The 27738-nt window shown below is 32.5% G+C and overlaps 1 protein-coding gene across 2 annotated transcripts; it reads right to left on the bottom strand.

Annotated features, from left to right (window-relative positions):
• LOC115874247 lies at positions 1–27738 on the bottom strand. Of its 2 annotated transcripts, none has more exons than XM_030889345.1 (6): positions 27420–27738; positions 26838–27018; positions 15163–15390; positions 6331–6639; positions 6170–6274; positions 1–908 (listed from the first exon to the last, which is right to left on the bottom strand). In XM_030889345.1, the coding sequence occupies exons 1-6, from the start codon at positions 27498–27500 to the stop codon at positions 382–384; spliced, it is 1431 nt and encodes a 476-aa protein (XP_030745205.1). In that variant the 5' UTR covers positions 27501–27738; the 3' UTR covers positions 1–381. The 2 variants fall into 2 exon arrangements, with proteins under 2 accessions (XP_030745205.1, XP_030745206.1); XM_030889346.1 differs by having other exon boundaries at positions 26838–27000.

The raw sequence follows: 27738 nt of genomic DNA, 5'->3' as shown, positions 1-27738 counted from the left end.
AAGTTTCGGGAATACAGTTCGGACCACCCTGTATATAGAAACTTCTAATGCAAACTCAGCCTGGGATAGCCTGTATACACCTTTTTATAGTCAAATAAGGCGTTACCAACCGCCATACTTAGGTTAAAACTTTAAAACAAATAATCTTTCCTATAATAAGCTCCTAGAGTATATGATTTTATAGTCTCATGAAAAGAAGACACATACAACACTACGAGTATTCACAGTCTTCAGCAACATGGTCAAAAAAAATCAAAGATTCTAAAACTTTTGGTATAGGTAACAGAAATGCATAAAAATGTCGCCATATGCTAAGAAGCAAGTAAGTCTTTACTCTGTTTTAGGTCCAGTCTTTATAATATATAAAAAATAACAAGCAGTTTAAAGTAACACGTCCGCTTCTTTTGGCTCCGTGTCGCTACTGTCAGACTGTTCGGTTATGATAATTATTGGCATGTTGAGCACGATCTTTTTCGGCTCCGTGTGAAGCTGCGCAGTCTTTAGTTTATTGTTCAGTTCTGCGTAGAGCGGCGCATCCTCGTACTCGGCGTCGCAGTTAAAAATGTGAATGAACTTACCAAAGTCCGACATCAGTTCGAACCTCAAGCTTTTCTTTAAATAGGGAGGAATTTCTTTTGTCGAATACGGAAAGGCTAAAACTAGAATTTCCACGTTGGAAATGGTCTTGTTGGCCTCGATCACTAGGAATTTGTGGGTTGAGGCATCGGGTTCGAATATGTGCGTTCCGCAAACGTAAACGATGTGAGTCGCCTCGTTTATTTTCGTCACTAATTGCACGTTGCCCAGACTTTTCAATGTTTTCTCCAACAATTTGACAATGTTGTAGTGAGTTTCGGGAGTTTGGTTGTAAACAATAAAAACTTGATCTTTTGGAGGCTCGCTTTCATCTACAAACAATTTCAAAATATAAATTTTCATGACAATATTGCAACAAAGATAGCCTAGTATTAACTATAGTCTGTCCAACGAGAAGATACATAACAATTCAAGGAATTTAAGGAATCATTCTTTGGGCGTCATATATCGAAATTTTGACTCGTTATGACAAAGCACCACCCAGTATATTACTATACAAAAGGTAGGTTCATATCTTAGATCTTATAAACTTCGTGGATAAAGCTATGCCATATGTATATTACACACGAATTTGTTTACGGGACTTTCACATGCATTTTTCTATCTATTTCTTTCTACAGTACGTCCCCGAATTGTCAACAAGAGGAAAAACTTTTTTATTATGACTTTTGAGAGAAATGCATTTTTCATAAAAATTTTTGCTTTTCCTAAAATGGTTAATCCCGTTTATACTTTTCCAAATTTCCATACGTATTTACATTCAAGTCCTAAAAATCGAAAGGCTCGTTATTATTAATTCTGATTCATGACACATGATTCAAAACATGAAAATTCAACACTATTTTCATGTTTTTCTTAATTTTCTCTGAAACGGTATGGAAATTTCGAAAAGTATAAACGGGATTAACCATTTTAGTACTAGCAAAACTTCTATGAAGAATGCATTTTTCTTAAAATGTCAATAATAATAAAGTTTTTCCTCTTGTAAAAACAATCCGGGAACATACCGTAGAACACGATTATCGTATGGCCTACTCTTGTCTCTGAATACGCTACTGAGCATGCGTAGAACGATATTAGACGTGAATGCTAACTTATATTACTATACTCTGTTTTTTTCTCAGGTAAGATTTCGACAGACGATGACAGAAGAAAAGCAGATGACGTCCCATACCAATCTATTTATTTTACTAAAAAAAGTTTCTAATAATTTTTAAGTTAACTATGGATGGGTTTAAATATAAATCCGTCATGCGTCATCTCTTGTTGTTTTTAACCAGTTTTATTGGTTTATTTAAAAAATGACAGATCATATTTCAATTTTATTGGTTTGACGGAACGATGAACGACAAACGAACGCCGATGCGTATGAACTCGCCTTTAGATTTTTGTCATTTTTGACGCTTGTCAAAGTCTTGCCAAATTATAGATTTGATTCGTATTATTACGTGTGTTTTGTGTCTTTTGAAGTCAAGTGGAGGAAAAATCGAGTGAAAATTAACTGTAGACCCAGAGCACAGTTTATGGTTAATACTCGCTGCCCAGGCAGAAAGTCTTATACACCAATGAAGTTGCCATCGATAAAGTTTGTATACCATTTCGTTGTAGATAAGTGCATCTTGTATATGGTAGAAGGATCAAACTAAACACATACTAAAAACTGGATTAGCTGTAAAATATCGACATCACACGATAGGTAAATAATGGATTTTAGTACTGCAGAAAAATATGTCAAAAGGTACTGGTTTAAAAAAAATAAGATTAAAGTTAATTAATCAACCTTTAGGGTATAAAATTTGGTAGGTGTTATTATTAATAAAATAGTTTGTTTTATTTACCTATGTTGTTTTATTTATCCCTGTGGAATATTACAAATTTGTATTGGTACATAAATTATATTGATAAATATAATCATAAATGCGGGTAGTTTCATAAAGCTTGAAAGTAAATAATAGTTCTTTTTTATATTTTTTTGGTATGTAGTGTCTTGTTCTTGTTTGTTTTGTATTAACACATACCGTTTTTATTAAATAAAATAACTCGATTACATTTTTTCAGTTTTATAGAGTTTTTTTCACAATATTTTGAAGTAATCACTTGTCATCTTGTCAATCATATTTTAAATATATCCTGCTATGCGTTCCAGTTGTACCAACTTATTTCTTTGTAAAATAAAATAAACTACTTTGAAATTAAAATGACAGACACATCTATCACTGTCAAGGATCTTCTCGTTGGATAGACTATACTAATATAGACTATTACAATTGTTTAATCAAGTTATAACTGATACGTGTATTTATTATTTTGAAAATATTTGCAATATTATTTCAATATACTTTTTATTTAAATTTTAAACAAAAATTAAATCATATAACGATAAATTCTTTTCTAACAATGCTCTAGAATACTAGTTTGAAAAATAGCGATGATGAATGGGCAACACATTAAAATAATTAAAATATGTTGTGACATTGAAAAGTCAAAACATATATTAATAAACAAATTATTTAATGTCACTTTTTGTGCTTTTTGTAAACTGTTTGACCCATGATAATAAAGAGTTCATTTGGAACTCCGACGATATTTTAGGACTGCATTCTTTTTGAAAGTTTGTTCTTGTAGTGTGATAAAGTTAGTGGATAAATAGATATTATGACTATGACTAATAAAAGTGTTATACATATGTGAAGCTATCCGCAATAGGAAAAATCTTATCCTTAAAAGAACTTCACAACACTAAAAGTATGAAAACCTCTGAAGTATGTTCCATATTTTCAAAAAACAAGATATATCTTATTTAAAATCGTTTTTTAAACCGACTTTTATTCCGCGAAATATATATTTATGTTAGGTAACTTAATCAGTTTAAACATTATTAGGCGATTTCCTTTAATTTTTCTTTAAATAATTAATACCTATACTATAGTCTATAAAATCAATAACTTTTAATTTTGACCGTTATTTTTTACCAACATGGCAAATATAAAATCCCTCTAATATTGTTTAAATTGAGTACCTGAACGAATCAGATACGTAACTCTTTTTACTTTCGTGAAATAGAAAAAGAAAATAATAAAACAGGTGACAGTTCTTCCTCTTCTTCCAAAAATCAACACGAAATGTCATAATTGTCAAAAGTAAAATGTCATCAGCTTTTGACATTTCTAAATATCAGACCAATTCCGTCTCAAATAGAACAGCCTCGGAGCTAGATTTATGACGTCACGCTAGTTAGATACTACGGATTAATAAATATGTTGTAGAATACATGGAAAACATAATTATTCCTCGTATTTTTGGTTTGTATTTTAAAAATGATATAGTTTACATGAAATATACATAATATACAGTTAATAAATACCATATATATTTTACCTATTTATAGTAATAAATACTTTGGCAAATAAACTATGAATCATACAAATGCAGCAAATGTTTTACAATATACAAATAATGAATAGGTACATAAGATAATGGGAAAATGTAAAATATATTTTAAATTTTGAGATTTGAAAATCGATCTAATTTAACAAAAAACAAGCAAAAAACATTCAATACCTACTAGTGATGTATTTATTATTAATTATTTAATATTATTATTTTTTTGTAGATTGTGATTTTTGTGTGTATTTGCTGCATTTGTATGGTTCATAGTTTATTTGTCAAAGTATTTATTACTATAAATAGGTATATATATATATATATATATATATATATATATATATATATATATATATATATATATATATATATATATATATATATATATATATATATATATATATATATATATATATATATATATATATATATATATATATATATATTATTTATTATATTATGTATATTTCATGTAAACTATATCATTTTTAAAATACAAACCAAAAATACGAGGAATAATTATGTTTTCCATGTATTATACAACATATTTATTAATCCGTAGTATCTAACTAGCGTGACGTCATAAATCTCGCTCCGAGGCTGTTATATTAGAGACGGCATTGCGTCAGCATGGACGCAAGTTGCTAACCTAATAAAATTAACACTAGAAAAGACCGCGGGAACTGTCAAATTCGAAGTTATTCGTTTCACAGACTATAGTAAACATTATCCAATAAATAATTAATATCCAAATAACAATATTATTTTCTCTAATTTATATATTTATATTTTATGACATAAAAATGTACACAAAAAAAAGACAAACGATTGGTCAGTCGGTGTCAAAGACAAAGATAATCAGATAGTCGAATGTCGCTGACGTGTCTTCAACAAAAATGAAGCGAATTTACTTATCCACGAAGTTTATAAAATCTAAAGTTCATATACACGCGAATTGCGAAAGGCGAATTGCAAATATCGCAAAATAAAACTTCTTTTATTTACGTAGTTCATATAATAACGAAATTTCGTATGTAGAAGACGATCTACGCCTGTATATTTATTAATAAAAAACAACAAATGCAAAATATTTAAAAAGTGAAAATAGCAAGGAGCATACCATAATTTAGTGTAATAAATGAGAATTAACGATGAGAAAAAATTGGAAACTACCATAGAATGTTTACCGGGTACGTCTCAAAAGTGACTCACCCCTACAATACTATATTTTTTCAGATAAAAGAAACGAGATTTGGTATGTTAGTATATGACAGAAATTTGGATTGATTATTGTATTCAATTCTCTTCGGCCACTTCCTGTGTCACCGGAAATGACTACAACTTTTGATTTTTAAATGGCACCCTCGGTATTTCGAGTCAATTGTCGTTATGAATGTTGCAATTTCAAATAGGCGTCCATTATTCCCCACGTGACTTGGTTTATAAACCCCAAAAAAAACTTCGGAGTCTTTTGCTTTTTTGGATTCAAATAAACCATAATCGAAAATGTCAAAAGTTGACATATGATATGTCATTCTATTCAGAGTGTCATTTTGTATCGAATAAAGTAACAAAATACCGAGGGTGCCATTTGAAAATAAAAATTGTAGTAATTATCGGTGAAAGAGGAAGTGACCGAAAACAATTGAATACGTCAATCAATCCTAATTTATATCAACCAAAAAAATAATATACCAAATCTCGATTTTTTATCTGAAGAAATAAAAAGGTTAGAGGTGAGCCACTTTTGAGACGCACTCGGTATAAAGGATATTCCTCGGGATTTTCCAACAAAAAAAATTCCAAAAACTTTACCAGTTTGCAGTCAAAACTTTGCACTACAAATTAAAAAAATTAAATTAGACTCTAAAATAATTAAGTAGCTAATAATAATCATGTACAATTTTTTTAAACCTTTTTAATTTCTTCTATCTAACTAATGATCATATTATTATAACCATAACAAGAAATAAATGACCAAGAGACGACATATGATTATAACCTAAAAACTGAAAATTCGCAACGAATATTCGCAAAAATTAAACACAATTTTAAATTATCGCAAAATATTAAAACAACTTTCTGTCAATTTTGCTAGGTGCGTATTTTTTTAAATTGACCAATAACAACAATATTCGCAATTCGCGTGCATCTGAACCTGCCTTAATTTATTATTGATATTTATTACCTTGAAGCTGCGTTCTCCTAGTCCACATGTGAAATAAAAATAAAATAAATGGGATCATAAAACTAGCACCAACGATACCTATCACTAAAGGTGGGTATTTTCTTTCTAAAAACGAATAAGATAATAAGTACTCTTGAATTATTTGTTTAAAAAACACTTACTAATATAAATTTTTGAAGAAACAGTCGTCATACACATATCCTCGGGACATTCCTTACTAATAGCACTAACTTTAAAAAAATAATATCCTTCTTCATTGTATGTTATGTACTCAAAGGAGTTAGTTCCATGTTGAAGCAATCTGACGTCCAACAACAAGTCAGACTCATCTTTCTCCTTAAACACTTCAACTTTATAATAAATTATGTTATAGTGTGTTGGAAGTGGCTGTATCTTTAAAATGATTTCATAGTTACTAGATACGTCTACACTTGTAAATATGGGCCGTTTAGATAACGAAATGGAATCATCTGTAAAAAATACATAAAATATTATTACAAACTTGTACAGGCCTGGTCATCCTAAATCCGTGTCATTATCACGCTTAAGGTAATGAAAGCGATATCCAAAGAGAAAAATCAAACATGTTAAAAAGAGATAAAAACTAATTTTAAACATTGTCCCAACTTTAAATCGTGTTTAAAACCTTTGAATAAAAATATTAAGGAAGGGGTATAATGCTATCCATATATTCATAAATATAAATAAATAAATAAATAACGCTTTATTGTACCAAAAACCCAAAATACCTTCATCGTCAAAGCATTTACAAAACAAACAAAAGCACAAAAATATACAATACAAATCATACAATTCAAATAAGTTTAAGTCATTAAAAAATACATGGACAATTGCAGAACACAAAAAAAGGCGTATCAATAAAATTTTACAATAGGATAATTGTAAAAGGATATAATTTTAAGAGTTATAAAATATTAAATATTCGACTTTTGACCAGTGTGTGAGATGATCAAAATTTTAAAATTCAAAATTGTTCATGATTAAAGAAAAAAGTCGTTTACCACATATAGGACTCTCTCCAGTAAGTATGATTTCAGAGCTTTGCGAAATGCGGGAAAGAATGAAAGCGACTTGATATTCAAAAGCAGATGATTGTACATTTTTTTGGCATTGTACAGTATTGAGCCTTTAACTAGTTCTGAGCTCGGGTTTGGCAGATAAAGATTGTGCTCTGCATTCCTAAGTGAATAGTTGTGTTAGGTTTTTTTCGGGAATAGCAGATATGTGCTTGAAGATTCAGCAAACGGATTCAAAAGTGAATAAAGAAGGAAGAGTCAGTATTTTGAAATTTTTAAAGAAATTCTGGCAGTGAGTTCTACTGTTCAGTATCAATAAATATAGAACTGCTCTCTTTTGAAGTTTGAAAATATGATCAAATTTTGTTGGGCAGCAAGTACCCCAGAATAGAAGGGCATAACGAAGATGTGACTCAAAAAGGGCATAATAGGCTATTCTAGAGGTTGATAAGTTAAGTTCCTTAGAAAGTGATCTTAGCGCAAAACAGGCAGCGCTTAGTTTCTTTGATAAAGCTTCGATGTGCAAGTTCCATTTTAACGAGTTGTCTACAACAAGTCCTAAGAATTTCACAGAGTCCACGACGTCAATAGTGGTGTTATTAAGTACAAAAGGTTGTATAGTATTTTTATATGACAAAATTTTAGTTTTTGATAAGTTGAGGTATAGGAGATTAAAATCGCACCAAGATTTAATGGTGCGTAAGTCACTGGATACAGTATTATAGTGCCGTAACATCTGGGCCGCTCCAAGTGAAACTAGTATCGTCTAGTGCAAAGAGGCAGATTTTACCGCTAATGTCTAGATTTGCAATGTCGTTGATAAACACCAGAGAGAACACTAATAACTAAAGTGAGAGAGACCCATCAACGTTAATTTTTGAAGAATGTGTTAGTGGCGCGGCCTTTGGCGTCTAACCCGAACTATGAGCGTATTATCGATATAGTAGGTTGCATTCATATCAATATACTGGCGCCAAAAATTTAAAATTTGTATATTTGAACCGAATCTTAATCTGTCAAGTTTATAATAAGAAATCTTCGTAGTTTTTTAGATTATTTTGTTGACAACGAAAATTTATTATTAGACTTTAAAGCATTAAAACCTATAAATAAAATACTGTGTAGGAACATAATAATTTATTTAACTCCATACTCCTTGCCATACTCCAACTCAAGGCTGCAATCTTCAGTATCTTTTTTATCTAACTTGGTCGGGAGTGAACAGGGAAGCACGGTTGGGAGCTCGCACAGAGTATCAGTAGGTATCCCGTAGGTATTCAATGTTTTTGATAGTCTTTATTCTATAACAAGAACCTAGAAGTTGAAGAAAATAATTTGTATTACTGGAAATAATACCAGGTATAATACCTAGTCGTTCCATAGGTATCAGAAAAGAATGTGATGTTTTAAATTAAAAACATTAAATTAGCAATGTACGATTATTATGTGCACTCACTGTTACTATTAGGTATGTTAAAATAATTACCGAGATAAAACTTACCCTTAAAGGAAACGTTTTGTCTGGGTCTCAACAACAAAACAAAAATTACAAAAATGCCGAATAATCGTGGAATCTGAAATAATCAATAATGACAATAAACTTCTCTTCTGACAAGCTAAAAGAACAGGCACATTTAGTTAAAAACAATTTATTACTCCGATTTGCTACGATTATAAGCAGATTTTAGTTATCTCCTTCTAGAACTAAGAAATAGAAAAAGCTACTGACAATCTAATTAATCCTGTCAAATGTTTAACTTGCAAAGCTGAAAACTTCCTTTTTGACCGCCTAAATGGTATGCGCGTCTGTGATGCGCGGTGACAAAATAAACTTGCCTACGAAATGCCCTATTCCACAAGCCCTCTCACTTTAGTTATTAGTTTCTCTCTGATAAACACCAGAAACAAAATAGAGCAACCATGCACGGTAGACGGAGGTAGGGCCCTAGGGTGAGGATTCTTGACAGTTCTGTTGATTCAGACGATTCATTTGACACATTTGAATTTGATTTTAAATTTTGTGGATTTGTTAGGTTTTACTAACCTTATTCTATGTTATTTATAATTTATTCTGCAACGTTGTTTAGAGGTAGTAAATCTAGAAGGAAATTGTGGTACAACTTAAATTAACAGTGACACTATTGCGATTTACCGAAAAAGACTGTAAAATAGTTAGTTGTGTATAGGTATGTAGCGTGCGGTAGAGCCCGGTCAAAAATCGATGGAAAACACTTTTCCTAGTAAGTGACTATATGATATACATACGTGTAGTAAACCGATCGTTTATAAAATTCATTTCAAATTAACTAATTATATATGTTTTTTTTTACATCTTTGCTTTTATTTACTACTTGTCAAAGATTGAGATGTCAAAGAATTTAGATACGTCAATTTCATTTACCCGCTTCACTAGCATGGTACAAAGAATACAAGGTATGATCGATAGCGGCTCCAATTTCGTTCAGTTCGCGCATACCACCTGTGACATCACTAGGGAAATAATGAATAAATAAAAAATAAAGAAAGTTGACAGGAGATCTGCATTTTTGAGGTTATGGTTAAGAATTGTTTATTTTTAAGACTTTTTAGTTCGTTTAATTTAATAATTACTAAAACCAGCAGTTCCAAAAATATATTTAAAAATAATAATTATCTATTAACATGGATTTGGACGATAATAGGTAAAAATACTAAATTATTTCTATATTCGGTATAAAATTGTTTATTAGGTTTTTAGTTTGCGATGTTTATGGTAAATAATTTTCATTTTCATTGCCTCTGAATTCACATGAGGACAGAGTTGAGGATATCTATGGAAAAGTAACCACAAGAGGAATTGTTACATCATTTAAAAAATATTGGGAAGTTTATTGTTTCCCATCGAAAAGTAGAAAATGCCAATGCAGATGAACGTATTGTAATTGTGATAGAAGTAATTCTAAGGGTGAAGTTTATTATAATTAGTGGAAGTAATACCAAGGGTGAAGTTTATTATAATTAGTGACCTCTGCTTCTTTTTATATGTAGAAGTTTCTGGTTTTGAGAATAAATCGGTTGAACGACACCCAAAATTTAAAGGAAGTATTTGCATACCCAGAATATGCCCATCAAGGATTATATAGCTCAAATTTCCTTTAATGGTAGGCAATTATTCAATGCAAATTAACTTTTTAAGTGACTAAAATATTAAATAGTTTACAATATGGTATATCACTAAAAATATATTACTTTTAGGTACAATTAGGGCCCGATACATTTCAAAAAGTAGAATATTATTTTATATTAAATGAGGTATTGTACTAACAATCAATTTATATTAATAACGGAGATTAAAAATAACAGAATAAATAGTTCTTTTTTTTATACTACAAAATAAACTATAGAATACAACAGTATTTAAAAAAATAAATAAAAAGTGATATTCCGGCCGAGATTCGAACTCCGGTCTCTCGCTTCCTAGCCCGACTCCTTATGCACTGCTCCACCGTAACTTGCTTAGCAATAATTCAATGACGGTATATAAACAAAAAAAAAACAGGTTTATAACAATATCTTGACGATTTGAACTGGCGCGCGGAGCGTGCTGACCAATAGCGCCTGTTATCACCTGTGACGTAGCGACCAACCTGCGCAATATCATACCTTGTATTCTTTGTACCATGATGGCACTCTACATTGAATTTTAAAATACAATTTTTTATTAAGCGAAAATGTCCAAAGTTGATGATATGTCATTCTATTCATAATGTCATTTTCTGTCGAATAAGGAAAAAAATACCGAGGGTGCCATTTAAATAACAAAAGTTGTAATAATTTCCGGTGAAACAGGAAGTGACCAAAAACAATAATTGAATACGTTAATCAATCCTAATTCCATGCTTCACTAGTGTATCGGATGTTTGTGTTAATAAATAACAGGTCTACAAAATTAAACTTTTTAACAGATGTTTTTATTTTGAAAACTAATTTTATATAATTCTGGTAGACTAATTTCACAGATTCTACACATTTATTTGTATCATGTAAGATTGTTTGCAAATATTAAAGAAAAAACCCAATATTTCTAAAATAATTTGTTTTTTTTTATTGAGTAAAAATGGGGAATGGGGAAATGGGGAATTCTGACAACACAAACTTGAGACAAATTGTCCACACCGCAAGGACAAAAGTACAACAAAGTCAGTTTAGTTGTTGCGAAAGAGTTTTATTAAATAAGTGTGATTTTTCACTGGAATTACGTTTCAAGAAAACGGGGTCTTTTTAAAAAATAAATTTTAATTTTATTTAATAAAAATACGAGGTGTTTACAGTAAGAGCAAAGACAATGGAATGAATTTAAAATGTGAGAAAAGAGTCTCCTCGGCTTGGTGCAGGTGCTCGTGGAAACTGCAAGGACCGCATCTTCCCATCAGGATGGCCTGATTTTTTTAGCAGGTGTGCAGGAATCCGTGGGCGTAACTCTGGTCTCCTACTGTTGGCAGCATACGCCATCCACACTGCGCTCATAACTTGTCGAAAAATATACGAACAAAACATAGACACTTTGATCTTTACCGACTCGAGACGGGACATTGAAAAGTCTCCGAATTTTGAAACAAAACAAAAATGAGAAACCTAACCTCAAACCTGCGCCTGTGACATTATCGTCATTGCACCACCCCCTTCACTTAAGGTCATTCAACAAGATATGCGCAAGGCAAATATGGCGGCGACGGCAGTGCATTTTTTAATTGTTTACCTTTAACCTGAAAAACCGGTAGTGGTTTCTCGTTCCGATTGCATACCAGAAATAATTAATTATCTCTAGTTTGTTGTGCTTCTGCAACACGTTTGTTTAGTTCTTAGTGTTCAGTGCATGGTGTGATCAGGATATTGTGGTAAAATAAGAGTGTAATAAAAATCCAAACCAGACATTCCGCATAGGGAACTTCAAACTTTTGTGCTTATCGTACTCCTGTATTATTAATTATTTTAAGGTAAGAACTAGAAGTATTTATCAAGATATTACACCTAAATGAGTAAAAGGCCTTCACCGCCAGTCGGCATAGTACTTTATAATGGTGCGTCCAGATCTGAGGAGTCGAGTGCGAGACGAGCGCGAGACATTCTAAATTCGCTAAGTGTGGACGGGTCTCGCAAGAACCTCCCAACCCACGGAGTCTCGTTGCTATGCGTCCCCTGTCGGGTTTTCGACGGCCGATCAAAGAAAGCTCGCGGCCAAGTCTGGACGTGTTTTTGGTAGAGTCGCTCGACTGCGAGATATTAGCTCTGATATTAGTGCATATTGAAATGGAAACTTGGACGGAAAAAGATCAGCTGAAATTCATCGATTTATATAAAGCAAAATCAATATTATGGAATCCACATTTTAAAATTATTATAGAGTATACAGGGTACAATTTCGACTATTTAAAATTAAATAATCTGAACACCGTATGTATTATCATTTTTTTAAAAGAATTTACAAATTTTGCATCACTGACACTTTTTACCGTACCGAAATCTAACATTTCTTTAAACAAATTGAACTATTACAAAATTTATTATTTTAGATATATATGATATGCAAAAAAATTACCGAATTTTACGTAGAATCTAATAATAAAATAAAAATATAAAAGTATTTAAAATAATTAAAACATACCTTATCCGTAACACTTTTTGAAGTACCCGTATACTCTACAGTGATTTTCAAATGTGCTTCTTAACATTTCCTATAACTTTTCTATTTAACATTTTGTTCTAAAAACGAATTTTGTAAAAGACGTCGTGTCTCGAAACAAATAAAGGGTAAAAGGGGAAATGAATGAAACGACGATGAATAAAATACGACAAACCAAATATCATGTTAAAGATACAAAAATTTATTACTTATGCGTTATTATTTGCTGCAGGTTTTTCATGGAACATGTTTACACAAACCGGTCACCTTTCACTACGATCCAACTAGCTTGTCTCGTGGCAGGCTTGTGTCAAAAAATGGATAGAAAATGTCTTGCTCTCGTCTCGCACTCGTCTTGCTCTTGTCTCGCTCTCATCTCGCACTCGACTCCTCAGGTCTGGACGCACCATAATGGTTACTTACAATAATCAAAAGATAGATATTAAAGGGTTAACATTTTATTGTAGCATGCCTTATACATGCTCTATTCCAAATTGTCACGGGAATTATAGAGGGGGTCCCAAGGTTTCTGCTTTTATATTCCCTCAAAATGACGAGCTTCGTAAAAAATGGTTGACAGCTATTAAAAGAGATAATTTCACTCCTGCTAGTAGTTCTCGGTTAAGAAGTGCATTAAATATGTCTCAAAAAGGCCAAAGCCTCTGTTACCCTAGTGAGGATGTAGTTATGGCTACTGCTTACACTTACCTCACTATAAGTAAAATATTGCAAGAAGAATCAAGCTTTTTACATAAAAAAATATCCCAGAAAGATATTGACAACATTGACATTTGAAAATATAAATGGCCTGGAAGTAAGTCTTTTTTCAGGTGACAATTGCCCCTCACATACGTCAGAATTTATTATTAAATCTATCTTGTTCAGAATATCCAATATTTTATTGAAGAACTATGCAAAAAAAAGAATGACGTCTTTACCACAAAGACAATGCCCTATGTAAAGAGAAAGAGTAAAGAAAACTAAGCTAAGCGTAAGTTTTACTTACAAACCCCCAAAAAGGTATTTAGTTTTTTTTTCTATATAAAATCTTTAAACACATATTATATTTTTTAGTTATCCTCGCCTATTACAATTTAAATTTATTCCCATTTGTGTAATGCTGCAAAACATAGAAAAAATATTCCATATTTTTTTATCCAAGCCAGTGTAGTTTTTATAAACTACACTGGCTTGGAATTATTTCCAAGAGCATTTACCAAGGCTTTTACTAAGACAAGTAACTTCCTATACTGTCCATAATAGTATATATTTATCAAACGTTCAGTAAATTCTAAACTATGGTAGGTAAGTGTTTGCAATTGAATATTTAGTTTATATTGCTATTTTCTGTCATATATTTCTGGTTATTTCTTTTTCTGATGATTTTGAACACCCTATATGTATATGCTACCTCAAGTTTGAATATTTTAACACTACCTATTTTCTGAGAAAGCAGACATTTTTATAAAAAGTAACTAACTGATGTTTTTATAAAAGTAATACAAAAAATTCCATACTTATGTGGAGAACTTTGGACTCCCTGTTATTACAAATTTTGTTGCAAATATTATTCCTAATCTAAAATTGAAAACCGCGTTTCGCTAGCTACTGTAATTTTGGACTTTTTACTGTTTTTTTGGACTACTGTAATTTTTTTAAATTTTTAATCCCCTCCCATACCCCCTTACCAAACCCCCACCCCCACCAAAAACTAATGGCCAGATTCTCGGGTGCCTCAGTAAGACCAAATTTGGTTAAAATCGGTTTAGCGGGTTTTGAGTTATCGTGTTACAGACAGACGAACAGACCATGAAAATATTTTGTATTTAGGTCATTTATGACCCAAATAACGCATTTTGAGTGAAATAAAAAAAAAATTTATTGCCGATCTTAATAGCCTACCATACCTGTTGGTATGGTCGGCTAAAAATTAGTGAAATATTACGTAATCTAACCCGACATTTGTGTGAAAAATGTCTATTTGGAAATAAAACAGGGTTTAAAATACGCGCCAAATAAAGTCCTTCTATCTCCGCCATATTGGAAAAGGTTGAATAGCCTTAAGTGGAGGGGGTGGTGGTCATTGTCGATATTAATTTCATTGTCAATGTACCATCGACGTGTCGAGGTCAACAACAAAGGGTTTATTAGTTAATCGTGTATGTGGTGTTTCTGCGTAATACTGAAATAACTAATTATAGTTTTGATTATTTTAATAAATTAGTTTGTCTTTGTTATAGAAACACACGGAATACGTAACAATATAATATAAGTCTATAAGTTTAGTAACTTACCAAATGCATCAGGGTGTAAAGGTTTAAAGACAAGTTTCTTATACAGTACATCAGTATTAAGTTGGGCACGAAATTCAATTTCGTAATCTAACGACGAATTTTGACCAGTTAAATTGAAGCATCGATCACTGGCTTGTATAATTTGAGATAACTGCCCATTTCCAACCACATAAGATTTGCATGACAGGATAGCACCACTATTCAATTCTGATAATTTTAGATAAGCCCCTGTAAAAAAAATAATTATAATAAAGTTTGATTTTCATGCATCCGTTATCCGACGATACGATATTAATTTTATTGGTTGAATTTAAAGACTTCGATTGGTTAGAAAATTACGCAGTTTTTAAATTTATTGCATTTTCATTCATCGGATGTACGATTTGCTTGTGATTGGTGTCATTTTATATTTTCATTTCCATAACGATTTATTACATTTTTATAAGAATTTTACATTTTTATAAGAATTATACATTTTTATAAGAATTTTACATTTTTATAAGAATTATACATTTTTATAAGAATTATACATTTTTAAAAGAATAAAGATATGTTTTTTTATGGGTGTGTTAAATTTCATTTGATAGGACAAATTTTTTGTCATACCACCGGCTAACCACGAAGATAGGATACATTTCGCCATTTCGCTTTATTTTCTATAAGACTACCTAATTATGATGTGGATATACAGGGTGTTCAAAAAACATGTGCCATCTCTCTTGGGGAGATTCCTCATGTAAAAATAAGACTTATTTTTCATACCAACATAGGTCCGATTCTGCTTTCTTTCGTAGCTACAGGGTGTTAAAGTCTTAATATTTTTTTGATTTATTATAATTTTCTTCCAAGTACTTTTAGCGTTTGAAATGAAATTTTGAGTGTAAGATTTTTTTTTGTTTACTTTCTTTATATAATAATAAACAATCTAAACAACTAACAAAACCATAACTCGTGACAGGATAATTAAAATGTTTCAAAGTATTATATTGTCAGGAAAACAAATAAATAAATCACAGACTCACCAAATAATCCGTGAAGCATTGACCCTGAGCGGAGGCGTACTTTAATACCTGTCACAATTAAAAGTAAGGATAAGTGTCCAGTTCATAATTCCGACCTACTTAACTGCTATGTGCCGATATTGTTTTGCCCTAACTACCTATTATTTATTCCTATTTATCTTACTAGATGGACTAATTTATCTCTGTCTCTCTCAATACAAGATTTACCAACATATCTATGCAAATGCACTGCTTGGCCTTCCGCCCACGCACCCCCTGATGGCGCGGACTCCAGACTAATCAGCCGCACGGGCAACAGAATAAACACAACATATCGATCCCGAGATTCGAGGACCCTGGGGTCTGTTCCCGCCGCTGAAGACCCGGAGGTACCGTCCCAGACATAATAATAATGTTCGTTGACACACGGCGTACGGAATCCCAGATCCCTGCCGTGTGCGACGTTGCGACATTACGAGGATTCGCGTCCCTGCTACTATGACATTACGGGATTCCAGATCCTGCCAAGCAACATTAACGGGCCTATCCTTGCGCTTCCTCAAGCTAAGCAGTACTAACTCTACTGAGAACAGAAATTCACTAATCCACCTAAAGCTTACGTGGCTATCATATTAACTAATTATTTACTTTACAAAAGAACTATCCAATCTCTCTCTCTCTCTCTCTCTCTCTATCTCATCAAATACTAACGTACTGTCTTGCCCCCGTCCACGCCCCCCCGTGGCACGGTCTAGACGAACCAGAAGACCCGGATACAGCGGCTGAATCTCTCGGGGTCCCGCTCCCGCATCTGGTTACGCCCAGAGGCACAACAAAAACCGGTGATAACCAGGATTTTACTCCCTACACCGTTGCGACATTACGAGGAATCGCGTCCCTGCTACTATGACATTACGGGATCCCAGATCCTGCCAAGCAACATTAACGGGCCTATCCTTGCGCTCCTCCTGACTAGACAGCACCGACTCTACAGAGTAAAGAGATTCAATAGCCTATCTAACCAAAGCTCACGTAGCTGCCGCATCGGTATACCGCCGCATTACTTAATAGCTAACCCTATCTAACTTTCATATTCATATTTTGACCTAGCTAATGTATACGACGCAGTTATTTAATGTAATATTTAATAATATGTGTACGCAAATGATATCTAACAAAACGTATCAATATATTTATCAAAATATTCATGATCTAATTAATTAATAAACTACGACACTTAGTGAGATGTACTCACCCTGCTTTCTGCTTATATCACTGCACTAACTAACTAATTAACTTTACTTTAACTGACACACTATTCACGCCACCGCACTCAAAACTGTACTGTGCGTCGGAATATGTGTATTTTTCTGCCTTAGGTAATATTCTCAAACTTTCTTTTCCGAAACAGAATTGTTTCGACCAATCATCGTTCGATTTTGAACGCTTTTCTAGGAATACTTTTACCCCTAAATCGGAGTGCAGGACGCCCATAAAAATCAGATATGGCGTGACATGCTTGAGACGCAGAAATACTTAGCAGGCACAAACTCTTAAAATGTGTCGTTTTAAAACCTATGTTAAAAGAAATATTATTGGGAAAAGAAACTCACGTTATATGAGGGTAAAAGTTACTATAAATGAGACATATTTTAAAGCTAAAAAAGTGTCCACATATTCACCAGGGACGTGCATATGGGTTATCACTGGAATATTTTTCTAAAAAAGCATGTACGCCACTAACTTTTTTTTCTCTAGTTAGCAAAATAGTGTAAACAGTTTAATACTGATTAAAAGTTGTCTCTTGATATGTTTTCGATTTCCGCTTCCTTGGTGAGATAAACGCAATTTTATTAATTTGCCTTGATCCATATCTAATAGCAACCGTTAAAAAAAATTAATATCATTAACTTGCGAAAGTTTTACATAAGTACTCATTGATTTCTCACCAAAAAATATGAAAAAAAGTTCCCATAAACATGGGTATGGAAATGCATAGTTTTAGAGTTACGTTAAAAATTTTAATATTTGTTTTTTGTAATTATCTTAAATACCATTATTTTTTTATTTGAAATTGCTGTATGTTAAACTAATAGTAATAATAACTAATAGTAATAATATTTAATAATAAGTTAGGTAAAATGTATAATTTATTAATTTTATTTTTATGTTAAATTTATTAATTGTAATTAATAAAATTGCGTTTATCTCATCAAGGAGGTCGAATTTGCCAAAAAATTAAGAGATAACTTTTAACTGACATTAAACGGCCTACCCAATTTTGGTATTAAAAGAAAAAAGTCAGTGGCGCACATGTGCTTTTTTTGAAAAATATTCCAGTGATAACGCCAGTCGGTACGTCGTTTTAAATAGGCCTAGGTGAAAATAATTAGGGGCAAGCTGAATTATTTTTTATTTTCTTTGTTTTGATGTGCTGAATGATATATTCAATTTGCACGGTCTGTCGATCCCGGATTTGGCCGCCATTTTGAAAAAGTCGATATAAAAACTACATTTTTATAGATTTTTTAAAATATTTCGGTCTGGGTGCATTGTAGAAAAAAAATGCAGGTAACCAAAAATAAAGCAAATTAAATTCTCTACAAAAAAGGTTCTATTAATTATTATCGTTTTAGTGTTTCATTATTCTATTCACCCCCTGCATCTATATTGGACACGGCTGTGAAAGAAAACATTTTGTTTTTACATGCATTTAGTGGGTGCGACACCACTTCAGCAATTTACAGGCAGGGTAAAATGAAGTTCCTTAAGGTTCTAAGAAATCAGACAAGTTTGAAAACTGCCATTTACTCTTTTAGAGACCCAAATGAAACTCCAGAAAGCATAGCCAAAGTTGGAATTCAATTTCTTCTTGAACTTTATGGTTCAAAGAGCGACGATACATCATTACACATCTATAGACATCGATTTTTTGCGCAATCTATAACAAAGAGTTTATTTAATCTTGCATCCCTTCCTCCAACCGAAGATGCGGCTCGCATGCACTCATTTCGTATATACCTACAAGTCCAAAAATGGTACGGTAACGAAAAAATACCCACTGACTGGGGTAGGAAGCAGTCGTCCAATGGACTTATACCGATTCCTATGCTGCAAGACGCCGCTCCCCAAGAGTTATTGAAGATGATTTCTTGTAAATGCATAAAAGGTTGCAACGCAGCCTGCAGCTGCAGAAAAGCAGGATTACACTGTTCGGTAGTGTTCAAATTATGAAATAACTCTAGAAGATCCAGGGGACGATAAAGAAATCGATTCTCGATTAGAAGAATTAATGACCATCGAAAATATCGAAGACATAGACATTGAACAAGAACCAGATGAACAGTCTGATGAAGAATATATTGATGAGTCAATTGATCAACCTTCTACGTCAAAAAAAGCAGACGGTGAAAATACATAATACTTATAAAGCATATCATGTCATATGGATATAAAAATAGAACATTTGCAAGGGCAAGAAAGTGGATTAGGCCTATAGGGGAAATCATTTAAAAAAGTGCGCCGAGTGCTCTGCCGCCAGGTGGTGTGGAAACGAGCACAAGAAAAACAAATTTGTACTGGCAAATTATTCAAATTTACATAGAATCAGTGTCTCATATTAAATGAACTACTAGAAAATATATGCTTTGTATTTAAGCGCCTGTATTACGTTAACCTGTTCATGCACGAAATCGGTGAATAGGATCTTTTTTGTAAAGAATTTAAATAGCTTTTCTATTAAGTTATATATTAAAATTTTGGTTTCTTGCAAATTTTCTGTACAGCGTACCCAGACCGAGTTATTTAAAAAAAACATAAAAATGTCATAATTTGACAGGATTTTCCAATATGGCGGCCAAATCCGGGATCGATAAACCGTGCAAATTTAGTAGAGTATTCAACAAAGCAAAACAAACAGAATAAGTGTTATTGCAGCTTGCTCCTAATTATTTCCACCTAAAACCACTTGTCGACTGGTCTAAGATGCACGTCCCTGATAAATTTATTAACACTTTTTTAGCATTGAAAGACGTCGCATTTATATAACTTTCACCCTCAAAATTTCATTCGAAACTCTAAAAGTACTTGGAAGAAAATTATAATAAATCCAAAAAAGATTAAAACATTAACACCCTGTAGCTACAAAACAAAGCAGAATCGGGCCTATGTTGATATGAAAAATAAGTCATATTTTTACATGAGGAATCTCCCCACTAGAATAGAAGTGGGAGGGGGGTTAATCTCTGCGACCTTAGAGATCTATTGTGTCCCCCTTTCTTGAGTTATAACTCATCATACAGTCCCAGGACTTCCTACGGAGACCCGTGTCCTTCACAGTCGAGGAGCTACGACCCAGGCCGGGTAGACGAAACGGTAGCTTGTGTCGCCTGTTGGGTCTAGAGGTAGGAGGTAGGCTCCCGACCCTTGGAGGAGGTGGTAACTTGTATGCCACTTGCGGAGGATGGTCTCACGCAAGTGTCAGCCACCTCTCCTGTAGTTGTCTTTGGGTTTGGCACCTTGGAACTTTCATTGTTACTGTTCCCAGTGTTGCTAGGGGGTTTCCCCACAGCTTCACCGGTGATGTTTTTATTACTATTATTACCAGATCTCATAGTGTTCCCATGAGTCGCTAGGGACAGTCGGTCCACTTCCACAGAGCCCCGCATGTAGAAGTAAGGGGTAAAATACAATGGGGTGCCCCCCGATGCCCCAAGGTAGAGGCTGTCTTGGTGCAATTCCCTGGCCACGACACTACAGTTAGGGACAAGACGATGAGTGAGATGCTTCTTATACCAAGCCAAGTGCTAGGGGGGATTCCCCCCAGCACCTGACCAGGAGCTTCCCCACCAACGACAAGGTCTTGCATCTTCTAGGGGAAGAATCTCCCCACTAGAGATGGCACATGTTTTTTAAGCACCCTGTATTTAATAAGGTAATATAAAAGTGCATATTTTCTTTAATTTAAAATGACGTTCATCAATGACATTCCCCATATAATTTTACATATAAAATGAGAGCGATCTTTATTTCATAGCTATCGGTGACACCCTTTTTTTCGATCATATTGTACTTTCTCAGTGGTAAAAGTGATAAAAGATAATTTAAACATCAAAATATGCATAGTACCTTATTAAGCAAATATCAATTTTAACTACATACCTAGAAAACTAACGAAATGGCGATCACTGTTACATCAGAAATTACACGGTACGGTTTGGCATTGTCATAGGAATTAGTGGCATTGTTGGCATTAGTATGGAAATTACTGAAATTAATTGGCAGTAGTTGGCATTATTTGGCAATAGATAACATTAGTTGGCATTAATTTGTCAATGGTGTACAAAATTTTGGCCGCGGTTGTCCCCTCGCATAACACGCAATCAAAAAAAAGTGTCAAAATTAGAATGGAAATGAAGACTATCATTCTATATGTAAAATTAGATATATGGTGAACATCGATCGTCATTTCCGAGCCCACTTAACGCCAGTTTTTTTCCGATCTCAATATGATTATTTAATACAATAAAAAATATTTGCATTAATTTCATTGTTTTTTAGTAACATAAAACACAAAAATATTTTATATTAAGATAATAATACATACAAGCATCGAAAACGTTCCGCAAGGCGTAACAGCCAGGGTAATTTTTTTTTAGAAAATTCAAAAACACGTCAATTTTATTTGTGAGGGGGGCAACTTTTGCCCCAAAAATAATTGCAAAATCTTCAACCCTCTAAGCGAGGGTGTCATCCCCCAATTTTTTTTCAAACGGAAAGGGGGGTCAAGTGGTACCGCAATGAAAAGGGCTAATTCTCTATACTTTCCGGCTTCGTTTTTTAAAATCGGTCGAGCCATTGAGAAAATATGAAGGATTGAAATTTGAAAAGTTTTTTTAAACATTTATCAGAGTAAATGCTAAGGATAAATTCCTTCGACCAATTTGCTGTTTTTTCTTATTATTTCTAGATGTTTACGCATTGTTTCACTTGTCACAAGGTTGAACGATCAGGTGCGGTAGTTGCTAGATAGCTGTTCAGTGACTTATGCGTTGAAGTTCTTCTCAATATCGTTAAACTTTTTAATAATTATGATGTACTCACTTGCAGAAAAAGTGGAAATAATCGAACTTTATTTTAAAAATAACGAATGTGGCAATCGGGTTGCGCAGATATTCAATGAACGTCACAAACACCTTTATGGCAAAATTGTTCGCGAGTTAGTAGCAAAATTTCGCGAAACTGGTTCCGTTATGAATAAAAAGAGGCAGAGGGAAAATCTTGTAGTAAATGAAGCTATGGAGGTATTCGTATTGGGCCAAGTTGCCATGGATAGTACGCTGAGTACAAGAAAATTAGCCAATAAGACCGGCGTGAATCGTACAAGTGTCCAAAGGATATTAAAAAACACAAGTTCCACCCGTACAAAATTCAGTTGATACAAGTACTCAACGAAGACGATTTTGATCGTGGCTTGCAATTTTGTGAAACTATGAGTGAACGAGTGGCGAATGATAATAATTTCCCATTTAATGTGTTTTTCGGATGAGTGTACTTTCTTTTTGAACGGTGTAGTTAATCGGCACAACTGTCGGTACTGGGCTGAGAAAAACCCCAGGGTTTGTCAGGAGGTGCACACACAAAACCCTCAGAAATTGAACGTGTGGGCTGGTATTTTTGGAAATTCTAGTGGGTCAGTTTAACGATATTGAGAAGAACTTCAACGCACAAGTCACAGAACAGCTATCTAGCAACTACCGCACCTGATCGTTCAACCTTGTGGCAAATGAAAAATGCGTAAACATCTAGAAATTATAAGAAAAAAACTCAAATTTTGAAGAAGAAAGAATTTTGAAGAAGATACAGTAAGGTCGAAGGAATTTATCCTTATCATTTACTCTGATAAATGTTTAAATAAACTTTTCAAATTTCAATCCTTCATATTTTCTCAATGACTTCAAAAACGATTTGACTTCAGACCGATTTTCAAAAACGAGGCGGGGAAATATAGAGAATAGAAAGCTCTTTTCATTGCGGCATCATTTGACCCCCCTTCCCATTCGAAAAAAGTTGGGGGATGGCACCCCGCTTAAAGGATTGAAGATTTTGCAATCATTTTTGGGGCAAAAGTTGTCCCCCTCACAAACAAAATTGACGTGTTTTTTTGGATTTTTTGAAAAAAGAATACCCTGGCCGTTATGCCTTGCGGAACGTTTTCGATGGGCCATCCTGTATAACCCTTATATATGAATTTTATGAAAGGATATAACATAACTAAAAATAACATTCATATTTATAGCATAAAAAGATATTTTTATAAAACTGTACAACTTCAATATCGCAAATAATGCAATAAAAATTAGTATCGGATCAGCAATTCTGAGGTTAATATTGACATATTGATTTAAAACTTTTTTTTTTTAATGCTTGCTTTGCGTCTCGAAAATGACTCACCACTATAACTTTTTTATTTTATCAGATAAAAAAATGAGAATTGGTATGTTAGTATAAGACCCAAATTAGGATTGATTAACGAATTCAGTTGTTTTTGGTCACTTCCTGTGTCACCGGAAATGACTACAACTTACGATAGTTAAATGGCACCCTACGTATTTTTTTATTTTACTCGATAGAAATTTACACTCTGAATAGAATAGCGTATCATATGTCAACTTTTGACATTTTTGCTCTAAATAAAATCGTATTTTAAATTTCAATCTAGAGTGCCATGGCTGTGTTAAAAACACTAATTTTTAATCAAGAAGCCTTGGAGTTTTTAGTTTTGATCGTCTAATCGTTCTTCGTGTCTTGTCCTGGCCTGTTAAAAGACGCCCAAATCGTATTTTTAATCATACCTCAATTTCTTCAAATGGAACGAGGATTGCTTATTAGGATATTTGGGAAAAGCATTCTTTACGAATAATTTGGTGCCACACACTTGGTATTTCGAGTCAAGTTGTCGTTATGAACCGTATGTTAAAATTTCAAATAAATTTGTGAAAATGTCAAAAGTTGACATATGAAATGTCATTCTATTCAGAGTGTCATTTTCTATCGAATAAAGTAGAAATATACAGAGGGTGCTATTTAAAAATCAAAAGTTGTAGTCATTTCCGGTGAAACAGGAAGTGACCAAAACAATTGAATACGTCAATTAATCCTATCTTATGTTATATAGGTACTAACATACCAAATCTCGTTGTTTTATCTGAAAAAATAAAAAAGTTATAGAGGTGACCCACTTTTCAGACGCACCCAGTACATGGCTAATTGAGATTAAAAGTAACAAGTAAAATACGATGAAATACTTATCCCCATGTTCCTTATGCTAGATAATTACTATGTTATAAAAATAAAACTTTAACAGTTAATATAAGAATGCTGTAGTACATCTGTTTATCAGAATTTTTTTCTTTATTTCATTGATTTTTTGAATTAGAATTACAGGGTCAAAAGTCAGATCTTGTCTAATATTTAAAAACAAACACAATTTTCTCCTTAACTATCGATTTTAGGTATATGAAGTGCTTAATAAAACAAAAAGATTAAACAAAACTTTGTCCGAGTTGCCTTTTCAAAAATATTCTTAAAATTTGCGTTACCGTTGCCTCCATATTATGTAAAAACATGTAAATGAAAATAAAAAACCAAAAACCCAATATATGTAGAGCTTCTTCATAAGCCTGGGTCACCCTGTATATGTATTTTACTACACAGAAGAAATGAATATGTTTAAAAAAGGTGATTTATAAGAATTTATGGAAAATACCGTATGATATCGAAAAAAAAACGGCGTCCCAGTTTGGCTTGGAAATGAATATCGATGACATTCCCCATATAATTTTACATATAAAATGACAGCGATCTTCAATTCATAGCCATCGCTGACGACGATTTTTTTTCGATCATATTGTATACAGTGTTATTCACCAGATACGACACGGAGTATTAGTGTTGCACAAGACAAGAATTCTTGTCTTGAAAATCAAATTCTTGTCTTGTCTTGAAATTCAAGACAAGAAATTTTCAGTCTTGTCTTGAAGATTTCTTGAATGGCAAAGTCTTGTCTTGTCTTGCAAGACTCTTGAAATTTCTTGTCTTGAAAAATTTTACATTCTAACAAAAAGGTAATAATATTTCTATATTTTATTTCATAGAAAGCGTCGTATACAAAATGTAATAGGGAAAAATGAACAACAACGATGCTAATTTTAGCAAAAAAAATCTTAACGGACCGCAAACGAACTACGTCAACTCGCCCGTTTGACGAACCAGGAGCCATTACCAAATAAAAGCTGTTAATTCTTGTTAGTTTATTATCTTCTATTTTGGTTACCCGTTTGTTACTTTTATTTTTTATGGTATTTATTTTATTTTTTTACTATGGAAAAAGTTTGATGGTTGGAAAAGTTTGGACACAGGGTGTACGGGGAGGTCATGCTAAAGTGTACTATTTGCTCTGTTTGATACTACTTTTTGCTCGCGGAGCAATTTCGTGCATGTACCAGATAGCGCAAATAGCGTGCTCCACGAACCCACCATTAGTTTCAACTACCGTTAGTTTTTTTATAATACCATTATACCAATATAATTTTGTGTATAATACCAATTACCAATATATGGTTTGAAAAAAACTGACTACGCCACTGGATTGTGCTTAAAAAAGTGCCTTATAAAAAATCAAAAAGACCCCGTATCTCAGTTGGCAGTGAAAATATCAACAGGCGGTTTATGCCATTAAAGGTGTCTTAGAAATCGAGCTCATGACATCTATGTCGGTTTTGCTGCAGGAAATAGGTTTTCTCTGTTAAAACAGACCAATTCCGACCACCCTGTACATCTGATTCCCGTAAAATATACAGGGTGTTCCATTTAAATTAAACAAGTTATTGCTGTGCTAGTAATTATTTAAAATAAATTTTTAGATACCCTGTATTAGGTAGTATTATTTTTATTATTGCAACACGATATCTGATCAATAAATAAATTTCAGTAAATATTTAGCATTAAAAACTTGCATACCCTTGGAGAAATGAAGCCTTTAAATTTTTACTACAATTTCACAAAATTGAATATATTTCAAAAACGGTAAGGTTTAAGTGTGATAAACCTTAATCAAATTTACCTTTATTTCAATTGTAAAATCTAAGAATAAAATAGTATACAGGTGTTACACATCCATCCAAAAAAATACTATAATATTTTTAAATTATTTGGGACACTCGGTATCTTGTAAAAATATTTAAAACTGTAACTGTAATAGTCTTACAAAGAACCCTTAAACTTACAAATTGTAAAAATCTAATTGTTTACCTATAATATTCCGTGTGGTATGTGGTGAATAACCCTGTATTATCCAACAAGCTTAGACCGGAAATAGCAAGATGCATAATTATTAAAATAAGAAATATCACTACTTACTGAGCATATAATCAAACTTCCTAAATAAACTTTATAAAAGTAAATAAATAGTAAAAATAACTACCAAGGCTAGATCATTTTGGAAAAAATCAAAACTCAATATATAATACAAATATAGGTAATAAATACTACGTACTGTATTTTTAGTCAAGGACAGCTGCAACATTCGTTCTGGATAAATAAATCTTATTCATTATTATAAAATATTTTATTAGGTTTAAAGATTTTTTTTTCTATCTACATTTAAATACTTACTGTTCCATTTTATTTCATTCAAGGATACATTTAGAAATATAGATTTATTTTCCTTCAGAATTTCCAAGCCCACATTACCCAAACGTGAATTAAGCTTTTCATTGCCATCAAAATTCAACTGAAGACATTCATTTGGTGAATAATGTTTTACTCGAATTTGTTCCTGCAAATCCAGATATATCTAAAATAAATTAACTTTTATGGCTTGTGTAACTATCCTATTGAGTAAGCATATTTATTTTAGGCAATCCTTAAATAAAATATCTTTGTATCGAAGTAGATTACTATGTAAATAATAATCTTCTCAAATAGTTATAGGTACTTAACTTCTAACTTATAGTATAAGGATCAAGATAACACACTTTACACAATATAAACAAAATATACTTAACTCGAATAGAATACAAACAGAACATGCATCTAATTATGTATATAATTAATTGTTAATAGACCAAAAATAATTAAGACAAAGATATCTATATTGTTAATAAAGGTAATAGTTAATTTAGATGCAGAATTCTTATTACTTAAAGGTATAAAGTTTAAAATTAATGTGTAAAAATAACTGGGATATTAACTAACCTGGCTGTTACAAGAATCTTTGGTATTAACTTCATATATGGCAATTATTAAGAAAAGTAAACTAGCTTGTATTAAACTCATTATAATAAAAGTTTAATAATATGCGTAATAAAAAAACAAGTTTTTACCACTACCATTTAAAGAATAAGTACGAAAATTAAATCAAACACTGGAAACTGGTAACAAATTTATCCACTAGGTTCACGTAAAAACGCATTATTACAATCAATGAATATCGACAATAGTTAAAATCGTTCGAAAATACTGACAAATGTTTAGAAAGTCAACATTAAACTTCGACAACCATATGAAAAATGTA

This window comes from Sitophilus oryzae, unplaced genomic scaffold (assembly GCF_002938485.1).
Source record: "Sitophilus oryzae breed Bouriz unplaced genomic scaffold, Soryzae_2.0 scaffold_125_pilon_pilon, whole genome shotgun sequence".
Classification (NCBI taxonomy): Eukaryota; Metazoa; Arthropoda; class Insecta; order Coleoptera; family Curculionidae; genus Sitophilus; species Sitophilus oryzae.
This window is presented reverse-complemented; position numbering and strand designations above follow the sequence as displayed.

Coding starts and splice junctions, on each gene's coding strand:
- LOC115874247 (XM_030889345.1), bottom strand. CDS start 27,500: ATGAGTTTAATACAAGCTAGTTTACTTTTCTTAATAATTGCCATATAT. Junction 6,640..15,162: donor TTTACACCCTGATGCATTTG/GTAAGTTACTAA, acceptor TATTTTTTACAG/ATGATTCCATTTCGTTATCT. Junction 6,275..6,330: donor TTCTTCAAAAATTTATATTA/GTAAGTGTTTTT, acceptor ATTCGTTTTTAG/AAAGAAAATACCCACCTTTA.